At 36.9% G+C, this 23,097-nt stretch overlaps 1 protein-coding gene across 6 annotated transcripts in view; it reads left to right on the top strand.

Annotated features, from left to right (window-relative positions):
- Positions 1-12,918: 12,918 nt before the first annotated feature.
- camsap1b (calmodulin regulated spectrin-associated protein 1b) overlaps positions 12,919-23,097 on the top strand; it is a 174,039-nt gene continuing 163,860 nt past the window's right edge. For 3 of the 6 annotated variants that reach the window (XM_039763848.1, XM_039763849.1, XM_039763847.1), the window contains exons 1-2: positions 12,919-13,299; positions 13,895-14,049. In XM_039763848.1, coding sequence (XP_039619782.1) covers positions 13,896-14,049 — 154 coding nt within the window. In that variant the 5' untranslated portion in view covers positions 12,919-13,299; position 13,895. The remainder of the gene's footprint in view (positions 13,300-13,894; positions 14,050-23,097) is intronic. The other 3 variants (XM_039763852.1, XM_039763853.1, XM_039763850.1) reach the window with 1 other exon arrangement.

The following is a 23,097-nucleotide window of genomic DNA, read 5'->3' as shown; positions in this document are numbered from 1 at the left end:
CTGGTAAGTAGTTGCGAAGGATATAGATGGCACCTGGGTGTTATGGGATAGGAGTAATACCCCAGAAAAAGAGAGTAAAACTCACACTGACTGGCAGTTAGTCTACAGTACATTTAAGTGTGGTGGGCAGAGACCATCAGGAAGTGGTATGTGTCAGAACTGTGGCTGGTATTTCAGAAGAAATATCCAAAGGACACCAGATTATGTTATAGAAAATAGCATCATCGTGAAGGTCATAATGACACAAAAACACATTATGGCAAACAGGTGGCAAAAGGGAGAGCCCTTGTGAGATATGCAGAACCTTACTGCCCCGGGCATGAAATTAAGAATTTCATGGTATTCTACGTGTGTCATTAGTGCTACTGCTACTATTAAGGAGTGAATAGGCACATCAGAAACATGTCCTTTTAAGAGCAACTCAGATTTTGCAGTGCAAGTGCAGTAATACCATGGTCCACTACAAGATCTTTAGCCTAATTCTCATGTAAGTTCCTAACATTAAAAGTGGTCCTGGCAGAATACAATGGCATAGAAAATAAGATAACATTTAAAGTAGCTCTGTGCCAGTGGGAAATTAGAAACAATAAATAATATGCAAGTTGAGGCAAACACTCACTGGCAAGGAAGAAGAATAGCTAGAGGAAGGTGATCAAAGGTGAAATGGGGAAAGTGCATTTTGATCTTGAATTTATAGGTTAAACCGGGAAAGCCACCTTACCCTTGAGATAGTAGCAAATCATATTATTTTTTGTTTACTTTTCTTTGTTATCTCTCTTTGTAACTTTTTCCTTTTTGGCATTATTATGGGGTTAGAAAGATTACCCAAGGGGCTCTCCCACTTATATTTGCCTGAAGTGTATGTAAATTAAACAAATTAGAAAATATACGCATGGAGTAATATTCAAGTGTTTTCTGGGACATATTTAACTGTTTTGGAAGTTGAATCATTTCTATGTTTATTATTTCAGCACAGAGATAGTTATCACATTTCTATTCATTATTTTAATATTTATCACATTTCTATTCATTATTTTAATATTTGCCATGTAGTTAAGAACTGAGTCTAATTAAACTGGTAGTGGCCAAAATAGCTTCCACCAGATATACACCAATATAAACCAGATTCCAACTTGAGTAATTTAAAAATTGCATTTTTTGTACTTTTGTTAGTTGTACAGGGTCTATGACTAATTGTAGTTCATATTTCTTAAACATCTTTTTTATTTTTTTTAATAGAAGTTGCCAATGGGAAGTCAACATCTGTGGTGATTTCTCAAGTTAAAATTGATGGCTGCAATGGACCATGATGAACTTACTGTGGTGCTTTGTAGATAATTGATAGTGCCAGAAAAATATTAAAATCTCCAGACAATTCTTAGTCTAGCATAAATAGTGAACACATAAATATTTATTTTATGCATAACAGCTTATAGAACCACATTTAGGTAGCTCCTTTCCTGCTCAGTTCTTGGTAGATTAAACATCTCTTTGCCTTCTTTGCCTGCACTTTTTACTTTGATGGATGCTAAGGTCATTTAACTTTCCTGGTACTACCTGAGGCAACAGAAGATACTAGTTGACATTGCAGAGGTTCAATGGAAAGGTGTGTTCTTACCTCTCCCAAAGCAAATTTGAGACAGTAAGTTAATCAGTAATAAAAGTCAAACAGAATGTATCTCTATTTTAAGATTGGAAAAGTTTTAAAAATTCATTAATGCTTTTAAAAATTGAAGTTTTTCAATTTTTAAAAATTTGCACAGTGCTCTATTCAAGACACCTCAATGAAAATTGAAATTTTCTTGAAGAATAAGTGTATGAAATCTGTCCAAAGAGAGCTCAGTAGTTTCATGTGGACAGACAGATTTAATGATGGCATTTTATGTAAATACACCTAAATTGTGCACAATGGGCAAGTCAAAACTCCATCGTTACAGAAGAATATAAATATGTGATGTTAACAGAAAAAAAATGTGATTGGCTATCTGTTGAATTTGTAATGAGGAGTGACAGGAAAGAAATAGATAATATAGTCATGTATGTATTAATATATTTTTGGACAGAAAGCTCTGACAATTATAAATGGTAGAGGATGTAGATTTCCATCCATCCACTATCCAACCCACTATATCCCAATTACAGGGTCACAGGGGTCTGCTGGAGCCAATCCCAGCCAATACAGGGCGAAAGGCAGGAAACAAACCCCAGGCAGAAAAATACAAAGAACAACAAAAAATGTCATATATGATATGAAAAGTATGTATGACAGGTAAACCTTCAAAGAATAAAACCAATAGGATGCTAATGGAAATATGTTGAAGAGTAAGTCATTATCCAACAATGCACTAGTTCAGATATCAAATTTCTTTACTGTTATTAGATCCTACTTTATAATGGGTAACTTAAATTAAGCTTAGGATAAAAATTAAATGAGTTGTCTTCACATTCACTATAAAAGACTGTAATAAAATGGTACTATGCTGTCAGAAAGTAAGCATGTGAAGAGACGTGTGTCATTCAACATAATGGCATGAATAGATGTTAGATCTTAATTTCAACAACAGTGATAGGTAAAGGTGATTAAAAAAATATAAAAGTTATTCTTTACAACCATTTGCTAAACAAAAAAGTCAGAAATGCAGATGTCCTTTGTGTAAAAAATAAGTAACCCCCTAGCTTCAATAACTGGTGTTGTCTCTTTTGGCAGAAACAACTTTTTGTCAGTGTTTAATGTCATTGTCTCTCAATCTCTTATGTCAACTTCCTTCTTTTTTTGAGTCACTCTTCTGTGTATTTGCATAAGTCTTCTGGATCACTATCTCACCCACTTACCGTTCAGCCTCAGTTTCTGACAGATGGCCTCATGTTCTGCTCAAGTACTTTCTGGTACAATGTGGTATTCATGACTAACTCTAAGATGGCAAGCTGATCAGGCCTTGAGGTATAATAGTATCCCCAAATCATAATGTTTCCATTAACCTGCTTTGCAGTTGGTATGAGTTTCTTTTTTTTTTTTTGTCAAAGATAGTTGTTAGATTTCACCCAAATTAACAACTCTAATTTAGGTAAGACAGCTTTATCTATATATCATACATCCAAAGCAAATTGTTCAAATAGTCCTGTTTTTTCATAGTTGTTGTCTGGTAGCCTCCAACCATGCATCTGTATTCTTTTTTGAGTGCAGACACTTTTTACTTCCTGATCTTGCGTTTAGGGCAAAAAAATGCACCGTCTCTATAAGATGGTTAACTTTCACAATGACTGAGGGAAGACTTGCTTGTAAATCTCAGGATAGTATCCTGAAGTTATTGTGTAGAATGTTTTCTGTCAGATCTTGGGTTGAATTTGGTGGGGCAATATCACCTGGATAAGCTGCCAGTGGTTTGGAACTATCTCCAAAGGTAGATCTAATAGACAGCAGGGTGATTCACTACAAACAACCCTAAGACCATTACTGCACTCAACAGTGTTTCCTGAATGCTTTAGAGAGCATTTTCCATCTAGTCATGATATAGCCACACACTTCAGTTAAGAAGAACAAACCACAAAGCTAGTTTATGACTTTTTAAAGAATGTCCGTTCCAAATTGCTCACTAATTATGTTCTAGTCATTTGTACCTAATTACAATTTGTAATTCCAGTTTTGGCATTTTTGTTGACTTAATTACTAAAAATGAGTACAAAGTGTGATTTCCCAATTTTAGTTTTTGAAATTAGATCACCTTTTCTAATAATATTGTTGAATGAATGATCAATTATGCTTTGGTCCAAAATTTTAAAAAAAGTAACATTTTTATGGGATATTTCTTTTTCACACCACTGTACACACACTGTGTATTTGGAAAAAAAAAAAGTTTACAATAATTGACGCATCACAATGACTTCAAACAATCCACAGAATCACAAATTCACTGCATTAAGAATACACAATATGCCTCTGTCAATCTCTCCTCGATCAGCAGATTAGATGATGAATGTGTAAATAGAACTCTCTCTCTCGGAGCTGAGTGATAAAGACCAATTGGTAATATGAGATTGCTTAGCAACATCCATAATGCACACAGATGTAGCTTGCTGTTGTCTGCTTAAGCTTTATCACAATGAAGTCATAATATTTAATATTGATGACATATATACTGTGGAGAACACACCTTTTTGCTTCCTTTCTTCTATCCATGTACTTTCCAAATCCAATCACAGTTCAGCATTACTTATCATTTTCTTATCAGAAAAAAGGGAATTTGGTTTCATTTGGTATTTATAATATGACCAGTGCCATTAAAGAGTATAATAATAACATTAGGAATCACATTACAGATTCAATTTTTCTAAAAAATATTTGTTTTTTCAAAATATTGAGTTACACATCTAAGTAAAAAATAAAGCAAATGCAAAACAAGTGAAAAAATAATATTTTTTCTGCCTTTCAATTATTTAAACATTACTGCATGTGATAGCTGCATTAGTGTGACACAGTGATATATTTAATGGTCATTTACAGTATGACATTTTTATTATTTAATCCTGTTTATATGTTTTTACTCCCATTATTTTACAATTAACTCTGTATGTCTAATAACATATGTTCATTAAGAAATAGTACTATAAGCAAAGAATAATCATTTTAACTTTGGATATTACAAGTCTAAATTACACTGAGAAAAATGATATAAAGCAGAGCCTCATAGTGTCAGGTACCTACTGTGTTCTTTGTTATGCTTTACTTTATGCTTTGTGGAGGGACAACCCTCTGTGGGTGCAGCAATTAAAAATTTTGTTTGCTGACCAGCTGCCATGACGTTCTGATCAATAGGACAGCGGGTAGCAAATGAGGTCAACTGAACAAATGAGGACAATGGAAATTTACAATCATTGATTTTTCCATTTAATTTACTCCTACTTCATTTCATATTTGATCAGATAGAGAAAAATACTTTTTTTATATTATTTCTTTATTTATTTAACTATAATTTATAAATTAAATAAACTTTAAGAACAATGTAATATTATAAGCAACAGTCAAGGGCCCTTAGAATAACTCTCTGTGATAAAGTAAAACATTTTTATTTATTTCTTCTTTCCTTACATATTCTTTCTCTGCAAAGGATTTTAAAGCACATTCATTCAAAGCATTAGTTAACTGTGTCAAGTGTTCTCAAAAAGTATAAAACTGAAACTGTACAGTATTTCAGTTCCTGTTTCTATCATTTTTTTTTTCATTTATTCTCCATTTGGTAAGAATGGCACAGTACATGAAAACCTAGGTAGGTAGTCAAACACGAGGCTAGAGAAAACTCTGGAAGAGATGCCACTTCATCAAGCAGGTGATACCAAATGAGAACACTGTGGTCAAGTAAAGAAACTGAAAGTCACCACTGGAAAATGTTGGAGTGTCAACTCGGTCATCCACATTTAGTTTTAACCAAAATACTTTGTTTTTAGCTCAACAAAAATTAGGGGTGCTATGCACGGCAACAGAAAAAGCTTCAACACAAGATTGCTGTCAGGCTGGTTGACAGAAAGGTAGTCAGGAAGGAAGTCCATCCTTTGTCGGGTCTGGTGCAAGAGAGAACATTTCATCCTCGCTGTAGTGGGATTTATAACTTGGAGACAGGAAAGGACAGAGTAAGTTGCCCTCACTGGGCGTCTTCTCTGTGCTGCAGATGGAACAAGTAAGGAGAATGTTAGTGTCAGCACCCCCTCTCACTCGAGACAGTATTACACACCTCTGCTGAGCCTGGAGAGTGGTGCACAGATGTGCTTGTGTGGCAACACATCTGGAAAAGACCCATAAAGAGAAAGACACCAACACAGTCGAGGTATCAAGAAAAATAAACACACAAGGGAAGGTATTATGAAAGCAGTGAACACAAGGCAAAAGAGAAAGGAGAAAACAAGCAATAAATCTATGATCCTCTGGGCCTATCTATACCTTCTAAGACTCTCTCAACATATATGATTCATTTCTTGCCTCTTTCTCCTTGCCAAACAAGCCCTTGCTACAGCTCCTGTCCTGACTTGAAGATCATTTAACTGAGGATATGGAGGCTCTTATGATTCTAAGTCCAAGATTATTTATGGTGTCATCACTGCCTACCGGGAAGTACATTCAGGTCACCTCTGCTCCCACAGAGACTATATCCCAGAAGTCTCTGTGGGATCTTTAAATCTCTCTATTATAAAAATAAATCTTGGGACGAGATGAGACGAGACTTTTTTTCCGGCAACAAGACGTGATCTTTTGAAGAGAGATCTTTTGAAGAGAGACACAGAGACACTTTCATGCCTTGCGAGACGGTAAAATCATGTCATACTTACAACCTTTGGAAGGAAGTCCCGTGAAATGGTGACTTTTGCAAGTCATTCCCTACTTACAAGCATTTTCAAACAAGACCACGATCATCTAACCTCTCAGTTGTTGGGATGCTTTTGGCAGACACACTTCCGGTGCTGTCAGCTCTTAAAAATTTTATATACTCCAGATGACACGTAAATGACTAAGAAAAGAAGAAAGAGCAGCGCGTTGAAAAGAGACTCAAAAGTATTGGAGAGAAAAGAATGCAAAAAAGAAAGCAAAAAAGAACAAAAATAATCTATGTGCAAATTCTGAAAATAAGGATAGTAAAAATCAGACCGTCCCGCAAAGACTATGTGCCAAGAGATTTACCCACACCCGAGGCCGGAAAAAGACAAAGTAGAATGTTGTGAAGAATTCAAAAATGTTGGCACAATACACATGCAGAGCAGGTTAGAGATAATGGAAATAGGAAAATTCAAAGGTCTCAAAAAAATGTAAAGTAATAGTAAAGATAGCATTAGCGCAAATAAATGCAAAATATTGCTCAGTGAAATAATGTAACAGCGTAAAAAAATCAAATCGTGTTTGAGGATGTCTGGGGGAGAAGAGAGACAAGCTGCAGCAAACCAGCAACTGATTGAGCAAAGAGGAGGTAAAAAACAAAAACTGTATTTGTTTCCCATTGTATCACCATTTAAGAGGGGTTTTGGACGAGCGACCATGTCTCCTTGGAGTGCATTCAGCCCTCCTCTTCGCAACTGTCCATGTGCAGGCGGGGGTGGGGGGAGGCTTGGTGAGTGAAGCGAGCAGGGGGCAAAGACCCCTAGTATTATAGAAGAAAAAAGGCTGCTGTTCACTAATGACCTGAGAAATATAATATCATTTGTTCTGATTCCTGGTTGAAAACCTGACAGTACAGTGTCCTAGTCAGAAAAGGATATTACTTCTGGGATGTATACTGCTGTATTCACCAAATGCCCTTTCTCTTCAACAACAACATTTATGTATATAGCACATTTTCATACAAATGATGTAGCTCAAAGTGCTTTACAAGCTGAAAAAAGAAAACTTTATAAAAAAATAAAAATATAAAAATAAGGTTGCACAATACTAAATAACAAAGAATAAAGTAAAATTCAATGGCCTGGATGGCAGAAAAAAAAAAAAACTTTAGAGGGCTGGAGAAAAAAAGAACAAAATTTGCCGGGGTTCCGAGGCCATGAGACCACCCAGTCCCCACTAGACATTCTACCTAACATAAATGATCTCAATCAGTCCTCATGGATTTCAGGTTTCATGTGGAAGAATTAGATGATGATGGTTATGTGGACATCCTGCACTCAGTCCATCAATGTAGGGATTACATGGTGCTTTGATCAGGTGACACAGAGAAAGTAGGGGTTAGTACAGATTGTGGAGCCATAATAAAAACGATAATTCATTGCATATACAGAATATCAGGGTTACACTAAAATTAAGCTTTGAGAAAGCCATGTTAAAATAATTGGGTTTTAGCAGGTTTTTAAAGAGCTCCACCGTATTAGCCTGGCAAATTTCTATTGGCAAGCTATTCCAGATTTCTGGTGCATAATAGCAGAAGACTGCCTCAGCATTTCTTTTAAGTTTAGCTCTTGGAATTATAAGCAGACACTCAGTTGAAGATCTAATGCTATGATTTGGAGTGTAAGGTGAAAGGTATTCCAAAATATAGAATGGAACAAGATTATTTAATGCTTTGTAAACCATAAGCATTTTAAAGTCACTACCAATGATGTGACATCAAAACTGGATTTTCTTTTCCTAGTTAAGATTTTTGCATCTGCATTCTGCACTAGTTGCAACAGATTGATGTCTTTTTTGGGTAGTCCTGAGAAGAGTGCGGTACAGTAATCTAGTCAACTAAAAAAGAAAGCGTGAATTAACTTTTCAGCGTCTTGCATAGTTATAAAGGATGTAATTTTGCTATATTTCTTAAGTGAAAAAATTCTATCCTAGTAATCTGATTAATATGTGATTTAAAATTTAGGTCAGAGTCAATAATGACTCTTAAATTCTTTATCTCTGTCTTGACTTTTAAGCCTAATGGATCAAGTTTATTTCTAATACCCTAATTAGATCCATTTTGCCAATCACTAAGATTTATGTTTTCTCCTTATTTGGTTTGAGAAAATTACTTCCCATCCACTCAGAAACACAAATAAGACATTGGGTCAGTGAACCAAGAGAATCTGCACTATTGGTAAATATATATCATTCACACAGCACATTCATAGAAGACCAATATTAAGAACTGATATAAAATTCAACCATTGGGATGTGGGAAGAAACAGTTACCAACCTGGGAACCAATCACAAGTTCCCAGAGGTGAGAAGCAGCAGCACTAACTTCCGAATGATCATACAAAATACATTTTAATTTTAGTCAGATATAAAAATTATCTGACTAAAAAATGCTGAATCTTGATTATATTGATGGTGGTGTTTTTTCTGTTTTATATAAGTTCTGATTCTTAAAGAAATCTTTCAGACTACACTAATGAAACTATCACATTAGGCTGTGACAGGACTTTGCATCCCAATTTATTAATGGGTTGATTAAGAGGAAAATCAGCAAAATATAGGGTACCTGAGTACTCAGGTATAGAACCATTATTGTAGCAGATGTTGGCGATAAAATTCCAAAAGTGTTACTTAAGTTCAAGATTGGTTCATTTCTGTAGCTTTGAATATCTTTTCTTTGAGCTGCGTCAATCAAAAGAGTTCTATCAAAAACAGCAACATTCAAGCATTAACAATAATAGCACTGAGAAGCAGGTACCATAGTTATTGTCATTGACAGTGGCTAATTCATCAATAATGAGGCCAAATCAACAATGGGGGCAAGCTATTAGTGTTAGTGGAATATGTTACTGTCCATGCTTGCCAGCCAAGCCCTTGAAGTGTGACTACCACTTAGTATTGACACTCTAGGGTTGCTTTCTTCCAGGTAGAAAATTAGCCCTTAGATCAGTGCTTCCCAAGTTTTTCTATTATCTGCACTCTTAGAGAATGTTTAATTTATGTTCACACCCACTACAAAAGTAATAACCGCATCTGAAGAATAAATTTCTAATTTTTGAACCACATGCAGTACTGCATGTGAACAAACTGAATTCAAAAAGATAAGCGTTTAACTCAGTGCATACAATTTAAATATAAACGGAGCAATTTACCTTTATAAATCTCAAACATTGATGATGTGTGGGTTGGAGTGTCCCACAAAGCATCAAGGGCCGTGAAGAACTAATACACAATCAGTGATCAAAGGGGTTGAGAGGAATGGACACCCCTATGAAGCAATAGGTGCCAGAGTGTCACTAAGCAAAGAAACAGAGTCGTTGAGCTTTGTCCCCCAATAACACCTGCATTGCAGTTAAAAAACAGATGTGCAGGGCAATTCAAAATTGCTGTGCTATTGCCAGGACCGCCAGAAGGAGAGTCTGGATGAGTGTAAGCAGCAGATGTTGAATCCAATTAAGTCCTATTTGTCCCCCTGGAAAAAATGTCAATCAAACCTTGAAATCAGTGACTTTTCACAATCAGAGCTTTCACAAAAATTTATACTAGACCTCACCTTTCTCTACAGAGCATTGCAAAGTCTAAATTCCATTCATCCATCCATCCATTGTCAAACCTGCTGAATTGAAACACAGGGTCAGGGGGGTCTGCTGGAGCCGATCTCAGCCAACACAGGGCGCAAGGCAGGAACCAATCCCGGGCAGGGTGCCAAACCACCGCAGGACAAGTCTAAATCCCATTCAATTAAAAAATGTTTTTCACCTTTACAAATGCTCCACCCACAGCAAGGAACCCATGTGAATGCCCATTTCTGTGACTCATTGACAGGTGACAATTGTGCTCTCAGTACTTGATTCTTTTCACATTATAGGAGGACTAACTAATAAATGACCTACAAATGATGACGGTAAGACACCAATTGCACCAATATAAAGTCGGACAACGAACCTTACTCAGTTTTGCTGAATCATGACACAGTCTTCCTTTTTTCCACACCCCCTCTGGCTGAGGGCATCCAAGGTTGGGAACACCTTCCCTTGATTAAAGATTGCAGTGGCAACTGATAAAGAAGTAAGTGTTGGTGTCTAGAATGCATGTAATGGGTGGATTCATAAAACCGACCCAGGCATAAGCAGATACATGAACTACAAAAATAAACTAAGGTCATATATAATTCAAACATAAGATAAAATTAGATGCATCTTATGTAATTGTGTACAAACAAATGTCAGGACTAGACAAAAGTTTAGAAATAACAGGGGATATTTATTGGCACATTCCGAGCAAAATGTAACAAAGTAAACAGGACAAGATAAACCTAAACAGCAAACACAAATATTTTTTCAAAATACCTGATAAGGTAAACAATCAAGTAAAGAATGTAGCATGTGCTATTCGTTTATTTCCCTGGTCCCTCTTATCATGTGATTAAATACTGAGAGAAAAAAATGTTTCTAGAAGTAGCCATCCAGCCAGCATCAAAACTGGTGTGAGAGATCAGCATAATTATTCATAGATTTGCAATAGACAGTTAGGTAATTAGTTTTCAATGTCCATTACAATCACAACTGCAAACATGCGCCAAACTCACCATAAAAATGTCATGTGATAACAACATGTGTTCTATTTATGTTGACATTCTGAAGTATGTAGTGTTTCAACAGCACATCAGGAATGCCTCAATGATAGGTTATTACATCTGCCTTTAAAGTGGTATCTCTTCAGACAGCATATTAGCCAGGGAGTGTATCATTTCCCAGCAAAGAATATGAAGTAAGTACTCTTTGAATTATTTAAATGGACTAAAGAAAAGCATGATCTGTTTACTCTGGTAAATTTAGCTCAGAACAGAAAGCAAAAATGGATAGTGAATAATAACCTACAAAATTTTAATGCAAGCAAGCATTGCTTTAATAGTGGCCTGAAATAATATTGAATTTGGAGGCAGTCATTCAAACTGTTCTTACAGAGTAAACTATTAATACAGAGGTGGAAAAAACAAGACATCACAGCATTTCCCAAAAGTCACTAATAATATTGACTTGACTTTGTTAGTCTTGAAGCTCTTATTGCCTTTATATCATCCTTCCATTTATTCATTCCATCATTTTTTTTTTAACCGGGCAACTGGAACCTGCCCCAAGAGTCGTCAGGTGTAAGGCAGGAACAACACCTAGACAGAGCACCTGTCCATCACAGGGTGGACATCACCAATCCCGATGCACACAGTAGGGCCAGTTTAGCAATGGCAATTCACCTAACGTGCATGTCTTTAGACTGTGGCAGGAAACTGGAGCACTCGGAGGAAACCTAGGTGAACACAGGGAGAACCTGCAAACCTGCACAGGTTTCACTTGAACACAAACCCTAGTTTACTTAATTCAAGGTAGAATTTTCCTGAGTTAAAAGTTATTATTTAATCATTGTAATTTTTTTAAAAGAGTGAAATAATGCACATGACAACAGCACAGCAAATCCCACCTACTTATTTATTTTTCAAACCTGATTTTTTCATTATAGATTTGCAGGGAGAAAGAGCCTATCCTGGCAGTAGTAGATGATGCTGGGCAGTCTTTGAAATGGTAACTCTTCACTGCAAGGGACATTCATTAACCTACATATCCTTTCCTGCAGAGTGCATAAGCTAGAGGGAACAAAATACAATATTAATTAATTCTTCATCATTTTTTCAATTTTGTGAATATGTTTATTCAGTTATAATCTTGTGGAGTATATCCTAGCAGTTCTGAATATAAGGTAGGAAACAACATTGTGCTGTATGTCAGTTCTTCACAGGATACATTCATACAAACATGCACACTCATTCATACTGGCCCATGCAGGATAAAGTATCCAATTACCCATTCTTGAGCATGGGAAAGGCGCTATATAAATAAAATGTATTATTATTTATTATTAATTAACATGGTTATAGAAAGAAACTGGACTTACCATATAAGACCCACACAGGCCAAGAAAGAATGCGATTTAATAATAATAATAATTCTTTACATTTATATAGCAGTTTTCATAGTGAGTGGTGAGCTACTTCAACCACCACCACCACTGTGTAGCACACATCTGAATTTGGCGATGGCAGCCATTTTTGCACCACCACACATTAGCTATTATTTGGTGAAGTCGTGTATCTACAAATTCATCTACAAATTCTACGTTTTACACATGTCTGAGATTTTTAAACATGTATGTACAGGTATATTTGTGTTCCACAATTCCAGTGATGCTCGAATTATTCCCATCAGTCTGATTCCCAGTGCTATGACACAAATGTTGACTCCAAAAATGTCTCTCGCTCACCAGTGCAATTAATTATTAATCTTGCTTTGAAGGTACAGTACCTGAAATGAGCAGATTTTCTGAGTGTGCTTTGCTACCGATAATGAACACTGATCGAAAATTCATTCAACCATTTTCGGTTTGTCTGTACTGGTAACAGAGAGTTGCGCGTGCTCGTGTTGAATTTTCCTTTGTGCACGCGCTCAGTTGATTGTTGCCCCGGAGTTGCTACTTTAGCGCATGCGCATTTTGCTCTCGCTGTAACCGTTTGATCCAGTAGAGGCAGAAATCCCCATAGAGACAAGAGATTCGCACATAATCGTTGGATGGTATCATTTTTTTCTTCTTTTATGGCGCTGTAATTGAAATTAACATTTCTCCTCGTTGTATCAGGACAAGTACATTCCAAGGGAAACGCTGACCCGAATTGTGGAGTTAACTGCGGCTAATAATCCTCTGTTGCTCGATTCATTGCTTATTATTTTGCTATTGAGGCGGTTGTCATGTAGGCCGCAGACGGGAGGATACCTTGTCAATTTTATGGATACTGCAGCTGAAAACCTTTTCTTCTGAGAAAATATTTACTTTGTTTCTTTTCTCAACGTAAAATTTCAAAGCTGGATTGTGGATACATCGCGGTGCCGAAGGTATTGTATTGTGTCTTGTCATTGTTTGAAAGGGGTGTCATAAATAAGCGTGTCTTTATTCCCTGTGGCGTGCCGGCATATGAATATATGCTTATTCAGCGACAAGGATTATCAGCAAGCTTTCCTTGTAATTTTATTAACATGCATGTTGTTAAAAAAGGTTCATTTTAAATTCGTTTGCTGCTTTTTAGTTTACAATAATATAAGTGGGAGGCGTGCTGCAGTAAATTACATTATGCTCATACATGGAGAGAATGATTGCAGTAAACGAATGAATGGTAATGTAGCTAGATTAAAATTGTGTGCCCTTGTTTCTTATTTGTGTTATTTGTTCATTTTACTGTGAAAAGACTTTGCACTTATTTTGGTAAAGTGTCGCTCATTGGTGACTACCCGAGCAAACACAAAGCAAGTGCGAGTCTCAAAATAGACGCGTCGTTTGCCAAGCCCTTTCAGAGCCCGAAGTCTGCCAGAACTGAGGCTTATGCCGTTGGCGTGCTGCTTAGTTAATGGCACTTCGGGTCGCCAAATCGGCCGCAAGAAAAAAAAAATATGTATGTGTGTTTGTTTTGAACTTGCCAAATTGCTATTTTAGGATGGACGTGGACGCGTGCGCTGCGGTCGACGGCACCAGAAGAAAATTGGAACCGGACGGGATTCCTGAAGTCGTTCCGTTGGAGCTTTATGACTCGGCCAGGGCGAAAATAGACGCTAATCTACGATGGCTTTTCGCGAAAGCTTATGGCATAGGTAAGACAATTAAACCGTACAACAATTCTGTGCATGCAACAATGCTGAGATGATGTTGTTGTTGTTGTTCTGTTATTGTCAAATGAACGTCTGTGATTGCGACAAATCCAGGGCTTCTAATCCGATTTTCGCTGTTGTGAAGATGAGTCCAATCAGCCGAACTGTGTGTGCTTTCTTAATTTTGTTTTTTCCTCTTTGACGTTTAGTCAAAGTCACTGGTGTGCATTTTTTACGTATTTGAAAGTATGGTGTCGCCGGAGTTTCGAGAATTTTGGGTTTAGCTTTATGGCTAGATTTTCTACCCCAGTCTTTGTTTATAACTAGTAGCGAAAAGTGTATACTGACCTAATCAGAAATAAAACTATATTTTCACTGTCCAGTAGGATGGGTTGGGAGTAAGTTTTCTTCATATATTTCGCTTTACCTAAAAATCCAAAACCTTTGCAGTTCATATAGTGTATCTAGAAATGAAAACCATGATTGGTGGATCCAGTATTTTATTTCACTAGATTTCACGTGAAGTACATAACGTTAATTTTGCAAATAACATCAAATATTTTTTGGTATATGGTGGTACAGTCAAGTTTACTACTGCTTCCTTATAGCTCCAGAGTTTTTGTGTTTAAATGCAAGCTTAGACACTGTGTGTAGTTTGTAAATTCCCGGTGTCTAGTTTTCATCACACATTTGCTAGATGTGCATGTTAGTTTAGTTTGTTTTCTTCAAAGAGGCCCGGCAAAAGTCAGCGTGGGTGAGCCTTTTGGCGAACTCCATTTAGGATTAGTTCTTGCAATTTGCCCAGTGCTACCGTGATAGAGACCAACTCGCTTTGACCCCGAGCTGGAAGTGTGGGTTTGAAGATGGATAAATTATTCAGTATCTTATGTATCTGGCCTTTCAAAATGAACTTTTTTTTTCTCTGATAAGAGTGCATAGGAATTCTTTCTATGCTTTAGTTTTTTTTTTAATAGATTAAAAGTATGGATATAAAAAAAGTAATAAACAAGAAAGGGATTGTAAGAACTACTATCTTATTCTGCATATTTAATATACAAACATACTACTATGTAGTGCTGGGTTTTTGTTAGTGTTATGATATGGATTTTTCTTATACCGCAATACCAGTTCAAATAGCCTAAACAATGTTTGGAACGTGGCGCAGCGGGAAACTGTTTAAAGGGGGACCCTTTTCACTGCTGCACCACTAAACACGCATGCAACGGAGTACAGTACATGTGTTAGTGGAGGTATTGCACGGTGAAAATGGACAGAGAACATTCCGAAATTGAAGCATATTAGACGATAAACTTGAACATGATAATACAGAAGAACTTTTGCCGAAAAAAGGAGTTGTGTCTGTTGTCTGGAGATAATTTGGTTTTAAAAGGTCGGATGTGGACCAAACAACTATTTACTGCAAATGCTGGCGAGCTAAAGTTGTCACCAGAGGCGGCATCACAAGCAATTTGCTGCACCACCTAAGCCACAAACAAGCTTTGGAGTATTATGAATGTATGGAACTAAGATTGGCACCCTCTACTTCCTCAGGTAAAACTGAAACAGCTAGAGGACACTTGAGTCAAATGTCACTAGTAGACGTGTTTTCTAGAGGTACTAGATATGACAAAAAAAGCAAGCGGTGGATCGAGATAACTGACGCCATTACAATCCATATAGCTAACGTGCCAGTGGACAGAGATTAACATTAACAAAGTATAGTTGGTTTACAAAAAATATTTACTATTTACTCCTTTTCTAAGACATGTTCAGTGCAATAAAACTTTTGACAAGCACCTCTGAATATTTTACCAAGTCTAAATGCCTCTTTGGATGGTTGAAAAATATGTTGTCAAAATTATAGTTTAAGTTGTTTGCAAAATTTGTAAAATAAAAAAGGTTCTATATTTTGACTGCAACTGTCATGCAATGTGATTACTTCTTTTCATTAGTGCCACCCCCTTGAAAACTATCACTTTATGGGGCCATGCAAACTTGTATTAATACTTGTGTGCACATTAAAATTTTTTTTTTACAATTCTTATAATGGTGGAATAGGTTATTTTTAGCCAGTCTACTACAGTAATTGCGGTGGAAAATGTGGTTAATACTGTTGAATACAGTGAAACCGGTATAATTTTGAAAAATACCGTGATATAGAATTTTGGTCATACCGCCCAGCACTACTACTATATCAGATATGCAGTACAGAAGTACAATAATAATCTTTCATCTATTTTTCTGTACCTGTGTGTGTGTGTAGTTTTTTTTTTTTTTTTTTTTTTCTATTTGTGGGTCCTCGGGAACTGGACCCTACATAAGCTGCATCAAGTGCCTGGCAAGATCCAACACTGATTGAGAATCCAATCTGTCACACTGGGAAAGAGTGTGCACCTGGCAGGAAACTAATTTCCTTCTGATCCTACATGTTCTTGCATAGGCATTGCCTGAACTGGAGGTGCAAGGAAACAGGGCTTTAGTACAGTGCAAATTATTAGAAAATGTTTAATGCAGAACCTTTGACATATGCTTGCCCTCACATCCCAAATCTTTCAATAGTCCCCTGAAAATATAGATACTTTGGAATTTATTTATATGGTATATCTTTATTAAGCAAAATGAGCCTTGTGGTTTAAATACCACCAGTGAAACAAGTAAATGGAGGCTTATTGACTTGAGTTCTTAGTCTACTTAATCCAGTTACAGTGTTGCAAGGAGCCAAATCTTTTCACAATCTAGACAGCACAAGGCAGTAATGAGCCTAGGTCAGGTGCCATTTCATCATGGTGTACACACAATTGCATACTTAAACTCATTCCAGACTCATTTTTGCGTCACCACTTACTCTGCAATGTTTGAAAACACCTACATGAATGTAGGGTGTTTTTGTAAACTTTACATTAGCTGCTTCAAAATAGCTGCTCCAAGATTCTCGCTTAAGTTCTTGAATTTTTGAGCAAGAGTTACTGGGCTGTTCAAGCTATATTTAATTGTGAAAGTGATATAGTCGTCAATCGGGTTGTGGTTGGGAGTGTTATCTTTTCAAATAACTTGCCAGCTAAGATCTTAAACATTTTGTCTGGTTGTCTGAGTGTAAATGCTGCAATTCTGTTTGCAACTTAGAGGTTTAACTTCAGTTGTTTTTAATTGTTTACTCATATTAAAAGTTGCAGTATATTGCATATACTGTATGCAAGTAAGAGCATTTTTTAAAGCATTAGACTCTTTAAGAAATTGCAATTTGAAAGTGCTTTCAGTTACGCTGTTATGGTCTTATGTCAATATAATGTTTCTCACAAAATTACTTTTTCATTTTCATTGAGCAGAGTTTAAAAGGCTGAATGACACCCTTGAGCTTTTAAAAGTCAGTTTTCCACAACAACATTTATTTATATAGCACATATTTTATAACAACAATGTAGCTGAAAATGCCCTACAAGATGACAAAGGGAAAGTTACAACCAAAGAAAAACAATGAAGACAAGGCAATAATATTAAATCAAGTAACAACAAAACAAGATTTGGTCAGGGGGATGGGAGGATAGGGAAAAAAAAAAACTCGTTAGGTTTGAGAAAGAAACAAAATCTGAAGGGGTTCCAAGGCCAAAAGACTGCCCAGCCCCCACTTGGTATTCTACCAAACATAAATGTTCCTAAATCAAAGAACATCAAAGTGTTCATGCTTCACATAATAGGATATGATGAAGTTGGTTTTGTGGACAGCGGAGACACCCACCTTCATTCCATCATCTTGGGGGGGCTGCATGTTGCCTTGATCAGGTGGTGTATGCGGTGCAGATTGCCACCACAGAGGAACTGGAAAGAGCAGAGAATAGTGGGGATTAGTACAGATTGAGGATCCTTGAAGAATATAATTCTAAACCGATATAGTTTTATTAGGAATATAACTGCAATGTACCTACATAAAAGCCATATTATTTAAATATTAATTATTTTAATGGGTTTTCAGCAGTTTAGCAGTTTTTTTAAATGTTCCACAGTACCAGCCTGGCAAATTTCTTTAGGTAAAGTATTCCAAAGTTTGCATGCATTACACCACTTCTTTTAAGCTTGGCTCTTGGAATTCTAACCAGACCTCCAATCGAAGATCTAAGTTTACGAATGTAGGGGGGCAGGCATTCCAAAGTATAGGACAGAGCAAGATTTAACACTCTATAAACCATGAGCAGCATTTTATGTTCAATTCTGAACAACATGGGTAACCAATTTAACAATGCTAAAACTGGCGAGACAAGTAACAGGGGGGCAAGGCAAAGCTTAGTTCTTGCTTTCTTTTCAGCATTTTCCCCATTCTTAAAGGGATTTGGAACAAATTTGGTATGTTTTGGGGTTCTGTTGCATCCAGCAATAAATTTATGATTAATGCCCTCCACCGAGGTTGTGGTCACTGCTTGAGTCATCATGCAGATGATAAAACTTGCACTGAAAGCTTTGCTTGCCATGTGCTGTTTTTAAACACTTGTGTGCAATGAGACATTGAAACTTATCTGTGTATTTTTAAGTACTACATCTAGATCAAGGTCCACCCAAACTCTGTTCAGATGGCTAAAGTCAACTCACAGGGCTTTTCTTTTGGCTCTCAAAGCATCTTTTAAAATCGTGCATATTGTTGTTTTTTCGTGACAATTCATGACAAAAGCAAGCCCTTTTAAAATAATCTTAAAATTCTTTAGAGGTGAATATTTGTTTCTATGAGCATTTGTAAAGCGTTTTGCCTGATGCAGCTCAAAAACATTGTTAAAAGGTAGGGTTAGATGGAGCAGTAAGAGCACTGATTTAGACTACTACAGAAGTCTCATTTGAGCATGCTTGATAGTCCATATCGATTATGAAAGGTCATTTCCTCTGTCTGAATGTTTTTTTTTTTTTATTGGCTGAGTAGAGCAAAACCTTCAGTAAATAATGAGATATTTAAATTTTGTTTATTTTTATTCTTATTTATAGAACAGTTGTCAGTATTATTGCTGACTAGTTTTGTCATTGTTAAAAATGTTTAATGCATTATCCATGATAAACTAATATGGGTGCTATTTTCTGCAAAAAAGAAAATTAAAATTTTAAAATGAAAATACAATCTCTCTCTTTTGCAGTTTCATTTTCAAAGTCTACACACAAGAATGCTGCCTAAATTGACCATTAAATGAAATAAGATTTGCAATTTCATTTTCATTGTCTACGCACAAGAATGCTGCAAAAATTAAAAATGAAATTATATACATTTCTGTCGTATTAAATATTATAATTTAAGATCACATTAATTACTTCAGAATTACAATTGTGTGGTCTTCAGATTTTGTGAAATGGTTTCGCTGTGAAGCACAGTCGAAGTGAGAAGTATTCCATTGATCGAAGTTGGTCTACAGCTACAAAGGCATTATAATTGTGGGAAACTGAGGTGCAATGCACAGCCTATTGACTGTGCACTATTTGCATGTTGAGAACTTGAAAATACTAAGTGAAAAATGACAATTCAATTCGCAGCAGGTGGCGCCAGTGCTTATTTACGGTTTACTTTTCATTTTTGCAGCTTCTTTGTGGTTTAGTCTGTAAAGGAAATTGCAAATTATGTTAATTTTTCTTTTTTAGTTTTTGCAGCATTCTTGCATGTAGACTGTGAAAATTAAATGACAAAAGACAGATTGCATTTTCATTTTACAATTTTAATTTTCTTTTTTGTAGAAAATACCTCCCATAAACATTTATGCAATCTCAGTGGCTGATTGATATTGTTATCTGCAGGCATGTTTGGTGTGGGCGAAAAGTAAAAAATTGCCTTCTGTTATCAGTATTAGAAAATCATGGAAATAATGTAATTACACAATTTTTTATAACAGTTTTACAGTGGGATGCAAAAGTTTGGGCAACCTTGTTAATAGTCATTTTCCTGTATAAATCGTTGGTTGTTACGATAAAAAATGTCAGTTAAATATATCCTATAGGAGACACACACAGTGATATTTGAGAAGTGAAATGAAGTTTATTGGATTTACAGAAAGTGTGCAATAATTGTTCAAACAAAATCAGGCAGGTGCATAAATTTGGGCACCACAAAAAAGAAATGAATTCAATATTTAGTAGATCCGCCTTTTGCAGAAATTACAGCCTCTAAACGCTTCCTGTAGGTTCCCATGGGAGTCTGGATTGTGGTTGAAGGTATTTTGGACCATTCCTCTTTACAAAACATCTCTAGTTCATTCAGGTTTGACGGCTTCCGAGCATGGACAGCTCTCTTTAACTCACACCGCAGATTTTCAATTATATTCAGGTCTGGGGACTGAGATGGTCATTCCAGAACATTGTACTTGTTCCTCTGCATAAATGCCTTAGTGGATTTTGAGCAGTGTTTTGGGTCGTTGTCTTGTTGAAAGATCCAGCCCCGGCGCACATTCAGCTTTGTCACTGATTCCGAGACCTTGGTCTCCAGAATCTGCTGATACTGAGTGGAATCCATGCATCCCTCAACTTTGACAAGATTCCCAGTCCCTGCACTGGCCGCACAGCCCCACAGCATGATGGAACCACCGCCATATTTTACTGTAGGTAGCAGGTGTTTTTCTTGGAATGCTGTGTTCTTTTTCCTCCATGCATAATGCCCCTTGTTATGCCCAAATAACTCAATTTTAGTTTCATCAGTCCACAGCACCTTATTCCACAATGAAGCTGGCTTGTCCAAATGTGCTTGAGCATACCTCAAGCAGCTCTGTTTGTGCTGTGGGCGGAGAAAAGGCTTCCTCTGCATCACTCTCGCATACAGCATCTTCTTGTGTGAAGTGCGCTGAATGGTTGAACGATGCACAGTGACTCCATCTGCTGCAAGATGATGTTGTAGGTCTTTGGTGCTGGTCTGTGGGTTGACTCTGACTGTTCTCACCATTCGTCGCTTCTGTCTATCTGAAATCTTTCTTGGTCTGCCACTTCGAGCCTTAACTTGAACTGAGCCTGTGGTCTTCCATTTCCTCAATATGTTCCTAACTGTGGAAACAGACAGCTTAAATCTCTGGGACAGCTTTCTGTATCCTTCCCCTAAACCATGATGGTGAACAATCTTTGTCTTTAGGGGCCTCATGTATAAACGGTGCGTATGCACAGAAATGTTGCTTAAGAACTTTTCCACGTTCAAATCGCGATGTATAAAACCTACACTTGGCGTAAAGCCACGCACTTTTCCACGGTACCTCATGGCTTGTCGTACGCAAGTTATCCGCTCGGTTTTGCAGACTGCCAGCACCCAACGTCAAAGCAGTGCTACTGTTCCTGTGTGGTTACTCCTTATTTTCCTGGCGCGGCTTTATAAATACACTGAAACTAACCGCATATTGTTTATTAGTGTAATGCATCTGATTGTAATTAACTTGTACCAATATAATGGTCCAGGGAATAGCCATAGTATTCCAAATGCCATAACTGCTTTAGCGTTGTTACTCTCACTTCTCCTTCTTCTTCTTCTTTCAGCTCCTCCTGTTAGGAGTTGCCACAGCAGATCATCTTTTTCCATATTTCTCTCACTGCACCACTCTGAGTATTTTATATGACTGTATCTGAGTGTGAATCACAGCAGCAGCTGATCGAAAAGAGAATTATCATTATACAGTTTCATGGACACGCTGTCTCAGCCACTGCAAAACGTTTTAAAGCCTTTCCTGTAAAGACCTCGCGGTTCAAAAACAGTTTCATCTCAAGAACTTTAAATGCACTCAATCAATTGCACCTTGTAGAACTGTGTGTACTTATAAGTACAATCACTCCACTGTAAACTTGCACTACAGTTATAATATCGCACAACCTGGGCCACTTTATAAAGCGCGTATTTACATATGATGACGATATCATTTTTAAGGTGAAATGCAGCAAAATGTTTATTAAATTATACAGATAAAACTTTAACTTCATTTAAATAATCTATATTCTTCACTGGGAGTATCGTTAAGGATAGAATAATTAACCATGTACTACGAAGATATTTCAATGTTCTTTAAACGTTTTCAAGAATCGGCGCTAAGCTTACAGATGGCTTAACTTCTATTACAGAGCTGATTGTATGGCGATCGGTTACTTGGGGAAAGAAAAGCACTGACTGCAGTGACGGCTACTCCAATATACAGTGGTATGAAAAACTATTTGCCCCCTTCCTGATTTCTTATTCTTTTGCATGTTTGTCACACAAAATGTTTCTGATCATCAAACACATTTAACCATTAGTCAAATATAACACAAGTAAACACAAAATGCAGTTTTTAAATGATGGTTTTTATTATTTAGGGAGAAAAAAATCCAAACCTACATGGCCCTGTGTGAAAAGTAATTGCCCCCTTGTTAAAAAATAACCTAACTGTGGTGTATCACACCTGAGTTCAATTTCTGTAGCCACCCCCAGGCCTGATTACTGCCACACCTGTTTCAATCAAGAAATCACTTAAATAGGAGCTGCCTGAAACAGAGAAGTAGACCAAAAGCACCTCAAAAGCTAGACATCATGCCAAGATCCAAAGAAATTCAGGAACAAATGAGAACAGAAGTAATTGAGATCTATCAGTCTGGTAAAGGTTATAAAGCCATTTCTAAAGCTTTGGGACTCCAGCGAACCACAGTGAGAGCCATTATCCACAAATGGCAAAACATGGAACAGTGGTGAACCTTCCCAGGAGTGGGCGGCCGACCAAAATTACCCCAAGAGTGCAGAGACGACTCATCCGAGAGGTCACAAAAGACCCCAGGACAACGTCTAAGAACTGCAGGCCTTACTTGCCTCAATTAAGGTCAGTGTTCACGACTCCACCATAAGAAAGAGACTGGGCAAAAACGGCCTGCATGGCAGATTTCCAAGATGCAAACCACTATTAAGCAAAAAGAACATTAGGGCTCGTCTCAATTTTGCTAAGAAACATCTCAATGATTGCCAAGACTTTTGGGAAAATACCTTGTGGACTGATGAGACAAAAGTGGAACTTTTGGAAGGCAAATGTCCCTTACATCTGGCGAAAAGGAACACAGCATTTCAGAAAAGAACATCATACCAACAGTAAAATATGG

This window comes from Polypterus senegalus, chromosome 9 (assembly GCF_016835505.1).
Source record: "Polypterus senegalus isolate Bchr_013 chromosome 9, ASM1683550v1, whole genome shotgun sequence".
NCBI lineage: Eukaryota > Metazoa > Chordata > Cladistia > Polypteriformes > Polypteridae > Polypterus > Polypterus senegalus.
Note: the sequence above shows the minus strand (reverse complement) of the source record. Positions and strands in the feature narration are given on the sequence as shown.